This window comes from Vipera ursinii (genome assembly GCF_947247035.1).
Source record: "Vipera ursinii genome assembly, chromosome: 3".
NCBI classification, from domain to species: domain Eukaryota; kingdom Metazoa; phylum Chordata; class Lepidosauria; order Squamata; family Viperidae; genus Vipera; species Vipera ursinii.
Genome location: NC_139516.1, coordinates 109,867,321 through 109,881,446, shown reverse-complemented (window position 1 = coordinate 109,881,446; position 14,126 = coordinate 109,867,321). Strand labels below are relative to the sequence as shown.

Genomic DNA, 14,126 nt, shown 5'->3' with positions numbered 1-14,126 from the left:
ACAATTTCCAAAAATGATTCGAAAGTGAGGTTTGTGAACTTAGTATGCTTAAAAAAAGGCTCCTCTGCAGTTGTGAGCAAGATGGCTGATATTTTTGTCTCCTGGTGTTCAAATTGGCAAACAACCCATGTCCTGTGGTCTCCTTGCAAGGAGCAGCTTTTTGGAGCACATGTGCCAATCTCGTTTCTAAGAAATGATTTACTCACTAATTCCTTGGTCTTTGCTGCAGTTGTCAACTCCACTTTCATGAGGATATCTTCCGTTCACTACACCTCCCCCAGAAATCCCGATCTGTCTCCTCTTATTCCTGTGAAAAAATATGAAATTTATTCCATTGTTATGTTTATTCCCAGGTAAGGGGAGATGCATTTATTTCCTCCCTCAAATTAAATGGATTGCTTTTTATCTCTCTGCTATGACTTCTCATCACCGTTAATAAATAGTGTAGAGGGACAATTTATACATTCTATGTTTAATATTACCCCGAGTTTTCTCTGAATAACCAGGAGGGAAGAATATTTGGTAGAAGACAATAAACATCACAATAATCAGTAGTGCTGATTCCAGACAAATAAACAGATTTTCAAACCAAAAAAGATGTGAATAAATATGTAGTTCATGCATTCATGCATCAGGCTTCATGCCTAGCTAAAGTTATAAGATTATATGACTGCGATGGAACAAATTACAGTATGTCCACTGGGAATATTGCAAATTTGTATTAGGAATGAAAAAAAGTGTTTTTAACCAGTTGGGGAGTTGAGAAGCCGAATGAGAACAATTTAATCTCTTTCCCTCTTTTATTTTATTTTGCAGGTCCAATACACCCTTTACTGAATGTAAGTGTTTTTAATTATTTCATATGTGTGTTAATTCACTTTCTGTGTAAACATATTTGCTTGAGAGTTTCCAGAAAATTTGTAAGAAATGTACAAACAAATCTACAAATAAAAGTAAGCACTAATAGCTGCTGTTAATAATTGGATTCACTGGGTTAAGCCTGCTGCTGGTATATTATACAATTCATAGTCTATATATGGGCAGAAAAGTTATTATGTGACTATGGCTCATCATGCACCAAAATGACATCAATACAGGAGATATTAGCAGACTGAAACGTTTTGCAGAGGTAGGGGAAAAAAGTAATTGAGAGAGGGGAAGAAATACAAGCATGTTTCAAAAATATGGGGGTATAAGCTGAAACTGACAGGAAGGAAGTTCAAAAGTAATATTAGAAAATATTACTTCACATAAAGAGTAGTGGAAGCTTGGTACCAACATCCAGCAGAGATAGGGAATCAATCATCAGAGAGTGAGTTTAAATACATGTCCATCATCTGACAAAAATTAAAAATGAAATAAAAAATAAAAATAACAAATCAATTTAAAAAACAAACAAACGAAGAAATGTAAAGGGTAGACTAGATGGAACACTAGGTCTTTTTCTGCTGTCAGTTTTCCACGTTTCTATGTTTTCTATGTTTCACTCCACATATATTGAGTGAAAATTGGAAACTGAAAAGAAGAAAGTACAAAATGGAATAGTTTGAAAAGAGATCTGTCTTCTTGATCAGTTTGCTGTCCCCAATACTGAAATGGCATCTCTGTGTTCAAAGGAATGTATGCCAGAGTATACAAGTTGCTGGAATTAACTCAACCAAGGAAGAGTTCTTGCTTTTTGTGGCTTCCGAGAAGCTTCTGAGTCCAGCTTCATACAACCAGGGGTGACATTTAACTTGATGCATCCTTTGATCTTAATTCAGTTTATAAGTACAAGCAAGAAAAAAACAGCAAAAGCTAACTGCTTCCTGGATTAAAACCCTGGCTTGTCCAAATGTCATGATTTGTTTTATCTGCCCGCACAAATAAATGAGTTGCACAAACCAATTTGATCCCTTTTTTGTGTGCAAGAGATTGACAAAAATCTTTCTTTATTCGCTTTGTGAGAAATAAGGGACACTTCTTCCATTTTGGAGAAAGTTGGGGGTGACAGCTGTCTTTCTGCCCTCTAACAGCAGATGGATTCCGAAGAACTCCTCCGTTTGAACAAAGAAAGTATGGCTGGACCTTCCAAAGAAGGGTTTTCTCCTGTGAAGCCTAGCCTCCTGTTTTTATCCAGCCCAGAGATTATGGCTGGCTCTTGAATCAAATTCAATTCCTCATCCCTGTCCTTGAATATGCAGTACCTACTACTGATATAGATAATGCTCAGGATCAATGTGCTATTTTTTTTACTTCAATTTAAAAGAAATACTGATTTACAACTCAATGGCCATGCTACTTTGGTAGAAAGAGATAGATCAGCGTTGAAAATACTGAAGGAAACATACATTATAGATATATTCATTCATTGTCGGAGATAACAGTATTCCTCTTTACAATAAAACATGTATCTGTGCAGCCAAATAAACATCACCCTAATTTTTAGTTGAAGAGTTTTAATGGTTAAAATCAACTCAGCTGTTGACCAACCAGCTAAGCAAGATGCTTTATGAAAATTCTGTTTAGATTAGTTTTATGTTTATAAGGTTACAAAAACAACAGGAGAAATAGGAAGAGATTGGACAACTAAGCCCCGGGTTGGACTAGAAGACCTCCAAGGTCCCTTCCAACACTGTTATTCCATTCTGTTTAAGGGATCTCAGGGCTGGAGGGATTTTTAATTCTTATCACTAGTTTTATTAGCTTAGATCTCCTGTCTTTTCTTCATTTCTAGAATTTGATGGAGAATCGGTCGGATGACAGCAGGAACTGTTGTCATCACTGGCGGAATACTAGCAACTGTCATCTTATTGTGTATCGTTGCAGTTCTTTGTTATTGTAGGCTACAGGTAAGACTCTTACCAGTGTATGAGACATAAACTTCATTTTGTATTCAAGGACAATAGAACATTGTATGCAACAAGCATGTTTGCTTCATGTTCCTCAGGTGTAACACAAGACTTTCCCTTCTATAAAATAGCAACACAACTTAATGCATGGATATGAAGATATCGGACTCAGATAAAATACTATCTAAGGCACAAACCTAATTGTTGTTGTTAGACATCTCAGCAAACTGAATAGTCAGCAATTATAAAAAGAATTTAAAAAACAAGGTGCAGTGAGGCATGAGGTAGGAAAGAAAGCATAGATATTATCTAGAAAGAGCAATAAAATGCCTTAATGTTTAAAACATTTTTAAGATCATCAGGAGTGTGTATTGTATTTACTATAGTGAAAATGTTTGTGGAGATTGGCAGTCATCCAGGTCATAGTTATCCCAAAGATGCTTTTTTCCCTGAGGCAATTGGACTTTCTTGTTTTTCTTTGAAGACATTTCGCTTCTCATTCAAGAAGCTTCTTTAGAGCTAAAGAAGCTTCTTGGATGAGAAGCAAAATGTCTTCAAAGAAAAACAAGAAAGTTCAGTTCACTTGTGAAAAAAGCATCTTTGGGAAATAGTGAAGAATAGCAGAACATTAAAACTAAGGACCTAAGTGCTAAAAACAAAATGGCGACATTAATTAAGCCATAAGTAGAGCCTATATGTATGTGTGTGTGTGTGTGTGTGTGTGTGTGTGTGTGTGTATACCCCCTAAAATCCAAGGAAATCAACCTAGTTTGTTAACAAAGTGCTGCTTTTGGAACACAAACAAAATTCAGCAGCAAAACACTTTTATCCTTTTGAACTCACGCAGCATGTCAAGAACATGATTAAATAATTATATTCATTAAAAGTTAATTTCCTATTTCTCAAAATTCCTACGTGATACAGTCATTCTGAAATTATATTTGCATGTAATTTGAAGGGGTATATCACAATCACCAAAAGTTTTTCAGGAAGCAAAACTTTTGAAAAAATGTATTGTCCAGTGTGATTATTACAGCCTTTCTCCAGGTATAGACTCAAATGCTGACTTACAGTAGATCAATAAAGGCAACATATAAAGAGAGTGTGGGCATTTATTTCTCTGCCCCAAACTGCAGGAGAGCAGATATAGCCATATATTCCTAAAGCTAGCAAGAAATTTCTCCTATTCTAACTCGTTTAGAAGCTTATGAAATAAGAAGTGTGCATCTAGTTTACTAGGGATGCTGAGAAAACTAATAGAGCAGTAATTAGATGAGCCCATGATATTACCCTTTTTAAAGAGGGGAACATGAATAGAACAATTTCATTCTTTAGGCATATGGAAAGCATTATTGATGTGGGTGTATAAGGAGGTCAGAAGGTCCAGCAATCGTTAATTTTTAACAATTCAGCAGGTACCAAATCACTATTAGAGACTTTTTTTAAAAAAAACAACAACTATTGATTGATTCAAGAGTTTCCAGCCAGGAGGTGGATGGCCAAGGGAGAATACTATTGGGGGGGGGGCTTAACTAAGATGAAAGACTGGTGAGTGAAGGACTACATAATTCGCTATAAAACATCCCCACATTTTTGCTACAATCTTAGCTTGTAGTCTTGGCTAAAATGCTTGTAATTATCTTCTAAATGAGAGTAAAGGTCAGTCTAGACCACAGGTCGGCAACCCGCGGCTCCGGAGCCGCATGTGGCTCTTTCAGCCATCTCCTGTGGCTCCCAGTCCTTTGCCATGTGCAGTCCAAAAAAAAAAAGTGGGACTAAAAAAGGTCAACCAATCAATTCAAATATGCAGGGTAGATGCATATCTCGCCTTGGCTCCACTCTTCAGTCAAACCTTGTTCTGCGCATGCGCGCATGTATGTGCATGTGCACACATTTTTTGCGGCTCCCAGTTTTTCCTTTTGTGAGGGAACCGGTTCCGAGTGGCTCTTTCACTGTTTCAGGTTGCTGACCCCTGGTCTAGACTCTAGAGAAGACTAGAATGATACTTAATTGAGACAGGCTGTAATTATAGAATCTTGCAAGCTTGACTGCTTCACTTTCCCAGTGAATCAGGGAGGGCTTTCTGCCTGAGTTTCTTCTGAATGCTGATTTCCCAGCCCTTAAGGAACGTTTCAGTCCTCTTTGCCTATTTTCCATCTATTTCCCTGATTCTCTGCAGTACAGATTTTGTCTCTTGTGGCTTGGAAACGTTGTTCCCAGCTTTGTTTCTCCCTTTTTATTAACCGTTTATACTGTAACTTTTTTAAGATCTAGAAATCTTAAAACCTACTAACAAGATGGCGTTGGAACAAAGGAAGAAGCATTGTAGGTGGACCCATGTCATGATGTCTCCCCCCAGGAGATGGAATCATTAGGTCAGATTAGATGATGAATGTGTAGAGGCCAGAGGGATTGTTGCTACCGAGACACTGTTCATGAAAAGGAGGACTGTTTCAAGGGTAGGAATGTAATCAAAATAAATTAAGATAAAGGGAGGGATGGGGGAAGTGCAAGATTCTGTCACTCAAGCTTTATGATAAAACTATTACTGATCTACATAACATTGGATTCCTAGTCTGATCAGCCTTGAAGGACTGACAGAATGTTACCTGAAGGATTCTCAGTAAAAGTCAGGTTGAATAGCAGTTTGTTTGGAGTTGCAATTCATTGTACTGTGAGGGATGTCCTATATAGGACAAATGTGTCATTCCCTCATGCTGAACTGTAGTGGATTACCAGTACTTTTTACATACTTACAGAGAGACATATTTGTACTATTGATGGGTGCCGTGGGCTGTTTGTCTTGCTTTTCAAGAGCTTCAAGAGAGGGGCAGGCATCTTGGGTACAGGAGTTAGATAGAACATCCATTTAGGGCATGGTGTAGATAAATTGTCTTTAGTCTCATCTCTGTTGTTTTGATTAGTGTTTTGTAGTGTGGACAGAATTAAAGTCTTCTTTTAAGCAGCAAAAAGCTCTGCTGTTTCCTAGGTTTGGTAGCCCATCACTTTTAAAGGGAATTAGCTCTTTGGCCAATGCACTGTAAGAGTTAATCAGTTCACTTTGAAATGGGCAAAGCAATGTTTCCCTCATCTTAGTGAAGGTTTAGATACACTCCTTGCTGTCAAGGATAGAGATAAGATTAGATTAAGTATGACAATGTCCAAGTTGGGCAGCATTTCAGAGTGAATGACCTAATGTAATATTGTCTAAAAGGGGTCTCAACGATTAAATCAGTGAACACTCAAATGGGATAAATCCCAAAACATTCCAGAAAGGACCTCAGCTCCGACTGGTGTACCTAAATGCCAGGTCCGTTGCTAATAAGGCTCCCCTCGTCCGGGATTTAGTCGAGGGTGAGCAAGCGGACCTGGCTTGCATTACGGAAACCTGGTTGGGCCCAGAGGGTGGTATCCCCCTGGTGGATCTCTGTCCACCAGGCTTCCGGGTGCTACACCGGCCTCGGACTCAGGGTAGGGGTGGGGGAGTGGCTGTAGTTATGAGGGAGACCTTATGTCCGCAGGAGGCCACCGTTCCTCAGATAGTCGGGTGTGAATCTCTCTTATTGAGGTTCGGTCCTAGGGCGCAGTTGGGCTTGCTGCTCGCGTACCTTTCGCCCAGTCGCGTAGCAGCAGCCCTGCCTGAGCTTCTCGATATCCTCTCAGGGCTGGTGATTGAGTTTCCTAAACTAATGGTTTTGGGAGACTTCAATCTACCATCCCTGGGAGGAGCATCTGAGTTAGCTCGGGAGTTCATGGCTTCCATGACGGCCATGGACCTGACGCAGGTAATTCATGGACCAACCCATGAGGGAGGCCACACCCTTGACTTGGTTTTCTTATCTGGTCAGTGGTTAGATGATCTTGGTGGGGGCTCCCCAATTGTTATGCCCCTGTCATGGACCGATCATCATCTCCTGCGGCTGGTCTTCCGTTTTGCCACTCCCCACCGTGGGGTTGTTGAGCCAACTAGATGGTTCCGCCCCAGGCGCTTAATGGACCCTGAGAGGTTTCAGGCAGCGCTGGGGGCCCCACCTGCCTCCCCAGCTCACAGCTCGGCGGATGCCTTAGTGGAGGCCTGGGAAAGGACGGCCACGGAGGCACTTGACCGAGTTGTACCCTTGCGGCCCCTGACCCGGCGCAGATCCCAATGGGCTCCATGGTTTTCCGCGGAGCTCCGGGAGATGAAGCGTCGGAGACGGGGCCTAGAGAGCGTCTGGAGGTCCACCCGATCTGAATCCGACCGATTGCGACTAAGAACCCATATTAGGTCTTATCTCGCTGCGATGAGGGTAGCGAGATCTAACTACTTCGCTGCCCTCATCGCGTCCGCAGATAATCGCCCAGCCGCCCTGTTTAGGGTGACCCGCTCCCTCCTCAACCAGGAGGTTAGTGGGGATCCCTTGCAGGGGCGTGCCGAGGAATTTAGTCAACATCTGTCGGACAAAATCGCTCGGATTCGGACCGGTTTGGACTCCGACTGGGCAGTATCGGACGATCAGGACACGAGCGATCTTGTCGATGTCATCTGGGAGGAGTTCGATCCTGTGACTCCGGAGGAAGTGGACAGGATCATGGGGAGGCTGAGCTCCACCACATGTTTATTGGACCCGTGCCCTTCCTGGCTGGTTTATGCAGCCCGGGAGGGGACACGAGGCTGGTTCCAGGCGGTTATAGCTGCTTCTTTGAGTGAGGGTAGTTTTCCCGCCGCCCTGAAAGAGGCGGTGGTGAGACCTCTCCTCAAGAAGCCTACCTTGGATCCGGCTGTTTTGAATAACTTTCGTCCGGTCTCCAACCTTCGCTTCCTTGCGAAGGTTGTTGAGAGTGTGGTGGCGCACCAGCTCCCTCTGGTCCTGGATGAAGCGGATTATCTAGACCCGTACCAATCGGGCTTCAGGCCTGGGTACAGCACGGAGACGGCATTGGTCGCGCTGGTGAATGATCTCTGGAGGGCTCGGGACAGAGGATACTCCTCTGTTCTAGTCCTATTAGACCTCTCAGCGGCTTTCGATACCATCGACCATGGTATCTTGCTGCGGCGTCTCAGGGGATTGGGAGTGGGAGGCACGGTTCTTCAGTGGTTCTCCTCCTATCTCCTGGGACGCTCGCAGTCGGTGTTGACAGGGGGGCAGAGGTCGACCGCGAGGCCTCTCGCTTGTGGAGTCCCTCAGGGGTCGGTCCTCTCGCCCCTTCTGTTCAACATCTACATGAAACCGCTGGGTGAGATCATTCGTGGTTTTGGAGTTGGGTATCATCAGTATGCTGATGATACCCAACTTTTCATTTCGACCCCAAACCACCCCAGTGATGCCCTCGACGTGATGTCCCGGTGCCTGGAGGCGGTCCGGGTCTGGATGGGGAGGAACAGGCTTCGTCTCAACCCTGACAAGACGGAGTGGCTGTGCGTACCGGCATCCCGGGATATTCAGGATATCCCACCCCTCATTATGGGGGGTGAGTCATTACCTCCTGTAGATAGGGCTCGCAACTTGGGAGTCCTCCTAGATTCACAGCTCTCTTTAGAAGACCATATTGTAGCTGTAACTAGGGGGGCGTTCGCCCAGGTTCGCCTGGTGCGCCAGTTGCGGCCCTATCTAGACCGGGATGCCTTGCGCACGGTCACTCATGCGCTCGTGACCTCTCGTCTTGATTACTGCAACGCTCTCTACATGGGGCTACCCTTGAAGACCACTCGGAGGCTCCAACTGGTACAGAATGCAGCCGCGAGAGTTGTGTCGGGGGTCTCCCGATACTCCCGTGTTACACCTTTGCTCCGCGAGCTGCATTGGTTGCCAGTTGTCTTCCGGGTGAGGTTCAAGGTGTTGGTAATGACCTACAAAGCCCTCCATGGCATGGGTCCAGAATACCTTGGGGAGCACCTGCAGCCGGCGTCAACTTCCCTCCGCCCAGTACGCTCCCACAGAGAGGGCCTCCTCAGGGTGCCGCCGGTCAAAGAATGCCGACTGGTGGCCCCCAGGGGGAGAGCGTTCTCTGTGGGTGCACCGGACTTATGGAACCATCTTCCGGTAGAGCTCCGGATGGCGCCCGACCTCCGCTCCTTCCGGCACGACCTTAAAACCCATCTCTTTAAGGAAGCGGGCCTGGCCTGATGGGACGGGGTGGGTTTGTTATTATGACTTTAATTTTAAATTTGTACTATGGGCATTGTTTAATCATGTTTTAATAATTTTAACTTTTGTATCTGTTTTTTACGTATTGCCCTGTTAACCGCCCTGAGTCTCTTGAGAGAAGGGCGGTATATAAATTAAATAAATAAATAAATAAATAAATAAATAAATAAATAAATTTTTAGTAGCACTGCTGAAAAACAATTGGATACTTTTCATGCATATGGAGGAGCCAGTTAATAGGGACAGGATCAACGGTATAAGGCTGGCAGTGTGGCAAGTTGGCTTAAAGAAAAATGCCCAGAACCTCTGGCAACCCATCTTCCTGCATTAATAGTATTAAGACTAGATGGAACTAATTGTGTTGATAAGTGATGGAAAAAAATATTTTTGGGGGGGTCTGGGCTTGGGGGTTTGCAGCTGTCAGACAGTCTGTCAAGGAAACTCACTAAGATACAATAATGTGCGTATCAAATGTTTTCCTTAGGTCATCTGTTTTAATAGAGATAGCTGTTATTCCTCAAATAGACTTATAACAGTGCGAGCTGTTAAAAGACAATAATTAGTCAGAAAATCTGAGGAAGATTTTACAATTACATCCTCATTTGGTTCATCATCCTCATTAAGGGCATGAGTACAAAAGCTAACTTCATGGTGGGCAACAGGCTAACCAGGCGGAGTGTTTTTCAGAAAGTCTTCATTCCGTACGAGTATCGCTTTCATTTTAAAAAGAGGAGCTCTGTGCTTCATCAGATTGTTGGGAGAGCACCACAACTATGTCCACTGAATTCATCAGATTCCAGGAGGTTAGATTTTCTGTAGCAGCCTTTGACACCAGGAGCTCATTAATCTTGAGTTGTTTTTTGCTGCCTAGGCTGATTCTATGTCTCCTTTGCTTGCCCACAGCACTGAGAACTTTTAAGCTAAAGGACAGAGTTTGGGGTTCATCTGATAGATAGGGATAAAATAAGATAAAAATCAATCGAAGATAAAATGGGACGAGAAAAGTAAAAGACTAAAAACAAAAAAAAAATGTCTAGATGTCAGATAAAATAGGCATTGAGCTGGGCTGCTCCTCCAACACTATTTCACGATCTGCACTTAGATATCCTCATCCACACAACTGCTCTGTTGTGCTTCCCCTAAATCTTGCTGACACTGTAGACACTGTCTACCATCCCTCCATCCTTCCAAGGTCAGTAAAATGGAGAGCCAGATTGTTGGGGGCGATATGCTGACTCTGCAAGCTGCTTAGAGGGGGCTGTAAAGCACTGTGGGACGGTATATAAGTCTAAGTGCTACTGCTACCATGCCCCTTGAATAGGCTGTTGCTATACTTTTCCCATTCAGCTTCAATGTGCAACTTTCTAAGCCCTACAGTACTGAGATTTCAGTCTTGCCCAATATCAGCCCTCTCAGTGAAAAGCATTCTCCAATTGGTTGGCACAATGCTCTTGTTATGCACGCACTGCATTTTTAAAAATTTCCTGTTCTACTGTAAATTTTTTCTTCTTATCCCAGCTACAGGTAGTCCTCGTTTAACAACACTAACTGGGACCAGAATTTCCATCTCTAAGCAAAGCAGTCATTTAGCAATAGATCATGTAATCCTACTGCTTAGTGACAGAAGTTCTGATCATCTCAATTATGATTGTTAAGTAAGGACTTCATGTTTCTCCTGCCCTGCTGTGCTCGCTTCTGCTTCGACCTCTCTCACCTATCTTCCCCTCCTCTCTGCCCTTTTGGCCACCCTGTGCCTGGTGCCCCACACAGGCTTCAGCTGACCTTTGGAATCTTCTTCTTCATGCTGGTGGCAGTTGTGTCTGGCCTTCAGAAGGTCTAGAATAGTACAGGCTAAATGTTTATTCACAGCAAATAAGGTTATTAGCAAAAAAAAATATTGAACATATTCATAGATATTATCAATGCCTATTAATTATGATGGCAGTAAATTATCTATGATGTCCCAGGAATATGCTCCTCAATACCAGTTGCTGGAGAAAGTACTTTTAACTCTGATGCAGCTTGTGGGCTTCCTACTGGCCAGCGTGGAAATAAAATTCTGCAACTGAATCTTTTGGTCTGATCCAGCCAGTAGTTCAGATGTATCTCAATGTGTCTGAAAGCTGACAATTTTAAGCTGTGTGGACTTCAACTCCCAGAATCCCACAGACAACAATATTCAGAAATGCTGAATAACATGATATGAAAATTGCTGAATTTAATGTGTGTCAATATGCTGAACTCTCAGAGTGTTATTCTATTTAGGAAACAAACTTTTGTGTGCTTACAAAAATATTCCTCTCGTGCTTTAGTATTATTGCTGCAAGAAAGATGAATCTGAGGAAGCCAAAGAGGAGGAAGAGGAGGAAGAGGACGAGGAGGAAGAAGAAGTCAATTTCCCCCTGCACTCACACTACGTTATGTGCAATGCTTGCAACTGTCGTATCATGGACGGGCAAGGCAATTCCTCCTTTCCACTCTGTGAGCTTAACAAACAGAGTAACCGGAACTATGGCCCAGTCTGTTCCCCCTGCAGGTCTCCCTTTTATATACGGACCGCTGACATGGTACGGAATGGGGGCGAGAGTGTCACCTACATACCCATATGCTGCAAGGATATGGGGCTGCCTGCCAATCTGGCAACCCATCAAAATTACCCGGTGATCCATCACTGCGCCATCCATGGGTCTTTTCCAAATCTGAGGGCTTTCAGTACAGAAGTATGATCACTGTTTATCACTATCACGGGTGCTTCAGTGTGATCCTCTATTTGGGTGGGGATTTTAATGTTATATGTTTCAGCCAAAATGGAACATGTGTCCAAGACCCATCCTTGTTCCTGATCTTTGCAGTAAAAGATTTGTAACTTTATAACCAAGGGTAGGTGGGTGGAGTTGTGCAAATTTCAACCTGCAAAGTGATACTGTTGTTTCCACTGAGGATTCTTGTCTAAAGAGGGCTATCTATAATACAAACTATGTTGCATTTCAAGGTTTTTGGAATCCAATTTACAATTCCACCCCCCGCTAAGAGATTTGGGGCCTACCACTAGGCATTCCCATTTGTCTCTTTCTTCAAAGCAATACCCGCTCACGACCCTTGATTAGTAGAGTAGGCTCACAATGGTCAGCTCGAGAACTTTTTAGGGGACATCATAATTCCCAACCAGGATGGGGACATCAGTGAGAAGGATGACAACATTTCTGAAAGTGGAACAAGAACTAACAAGAATGAAATGTTTTGATTATTTCTGTAATCCATTGGTTATCAACTGAATGCTATATTTGTACTAGAATGTAAAATAGGCAGCCATATTGTATTTATTACACACATGAACACGCATACACAAGCACATGCATTTACTAAGGGTAAGAAACTGGGGGTTGAAGAACTGGAGAAATTGCCAATTTCTTCTGAAATCTGATTATTTTTTACATGGCAAAAACATCCTGTTCTCTCCAAATTCTCAGTTCTTAACAGGCTTTCTTAAGAACAGTTCATACCTGACACTTAACGGCCACCCACCCCCCAAGCTTTGTTAAGTCATTTTTTCTAACTTCCCGTCCTCATGTAATTAAAGCTGGTAGAACTGCAAAAGGTCATATTTTTATGATCAAGCCATGGCAAGGAAGGATTGAAGTGAGTACAATGGTCAATGCCAAATTCAACAGTTTTATGACTTTTGTAAGGTAACACCTTTTAAAATAGAACAGGTCAGATACAAAGAAAAGCGTACTGAATTGGTTTCAAAATTTGATTGATAACTTCTTCCAGTCTACCCTTTGCTATGTGTGAAATGTTGTTCATGTGTTTGAAATTCTGATGATTTGATCTTCTAAGAATGGTAGATGAGGCTATTTTGGCAACTACTTGGTCTACACTTTTGAACAAGCACAAGAGTCATTCTCTGAAGCATGAGTAAGCAGCCAGTCTTGCATACTCTTCTTTATTTATATGTTTATAAATGTTTATCAGAGAAGAAATTTAAGACCTTACCCTAAAATGGTAATTATCTCAAGAACACAAGAACGCTGAGGCGATAAAGGAATCGGTGTTATGTACAGGAATACAGGCTTGATTCATTTCAATTATATTTTGAACTATTTGAGTTTAATCTGGATTGTATCCATTTATCCCAGTCCCCAGTTCCAGTGGAGCTCCATTTGAGCAAAAACACAGCTCCCTCCACAACAGAATCCTAATTTTGTAGCATTTAAAAGTCTGTGGAGAACCAACACACCAGAGTTGCATCTCTGTTTACACAGTTCCTCTTTACCTATAGAGTTTGACAAGACTTTTCTGGGTTGCGGTGGGGGGAGACCTAATGTACTTTTGCACACAGAGGTAACATGCATCTCTAATCTGGAGAGATGTGACAAATGTGTGCCTCTGGTCCTTTGAGATAGGACAGTCAACAATACAGTTGTATATTGCCAGCGCCACCCTTCTCATGTTCATGAATAACTCTTATGCTGAGCACACAGATAACTACACTTCCAGCTTCTTGGTCCTGTATATGTCTGGAAACTCTTAGTATTAAGGGAATAAAATATTTGGGGTCAATGAACAGGATGAAGTTAACTCAAGTGTCTGCAGATAACTATTTCTCATATGAAGTTTTCCTCCCTCCCTCCCTCTCCCTCCCCCCTCCCACCTCTTTCTCTCTCTAATCCTGCCTTCTTTCAGATGCTCAAGGCAGCATACATAATTCCCCATTTTCCCATTTTCCTGAGAGGAATTGACTGGCCCAGTGAGCTTCAGCAGCCAAGGGTGGTAACGTTAAAAAGAGTTCTGAACCTATCACAGCCTTCCAATCCATGATAAAGCAGTGTGTGTGCTTCAGATCATTTAATCATGATAATAAAGTGCCTTATAAGCTATATGGAGCCACCAAATAAACTCAAAAGGCTTTCCATTTTAAAAAAAATATGAAAAATCCAACAAAAGACAGTTTCATCAGTTGCTGTGAAAACTGCCTGTATGATCAGCAGTGAAAGAAATACAGGTTAGAAAGACTGATTTTTAGACCATTCTTTTTTTTTTAAAAAACCCCAAACTAAGGAGATTACACTGGCATTTGAAAACTGGAGGCATAAATAGTCACAATAGAAGAGAATGTAAGTAACTCAAAGTTGAACTGTGAAGTCCTTGGTGCTCTTTGAGCTTG

General features: G+C 42.5%; 1 protein-coding gene across 1 annotated transcript; it reads left to right on the top strand.

The window, feature by feature from the left end:
* Positions 1-2,738: 2,738 nt before the first annotated feature.
* On the top strand, positions 2,739-11,685 carry FAM163A (family with sequence similarity 163 member A; the record flags this gene model as incomplete). The annotated part of the gene is made up of 2 exons (XM_083357739.1): positions 2,739-2,831; positions 11,272-11,685. 2 exons carry the CDS (start codon positions 2,739-2,741, stop codon positions 11,683-11,685), a joined length of 507 nt encoding a protein of 168 aa, XP_083213865.1.
* Positions 11,686-14,126: the final 2,441 nt, after the last annotated feature.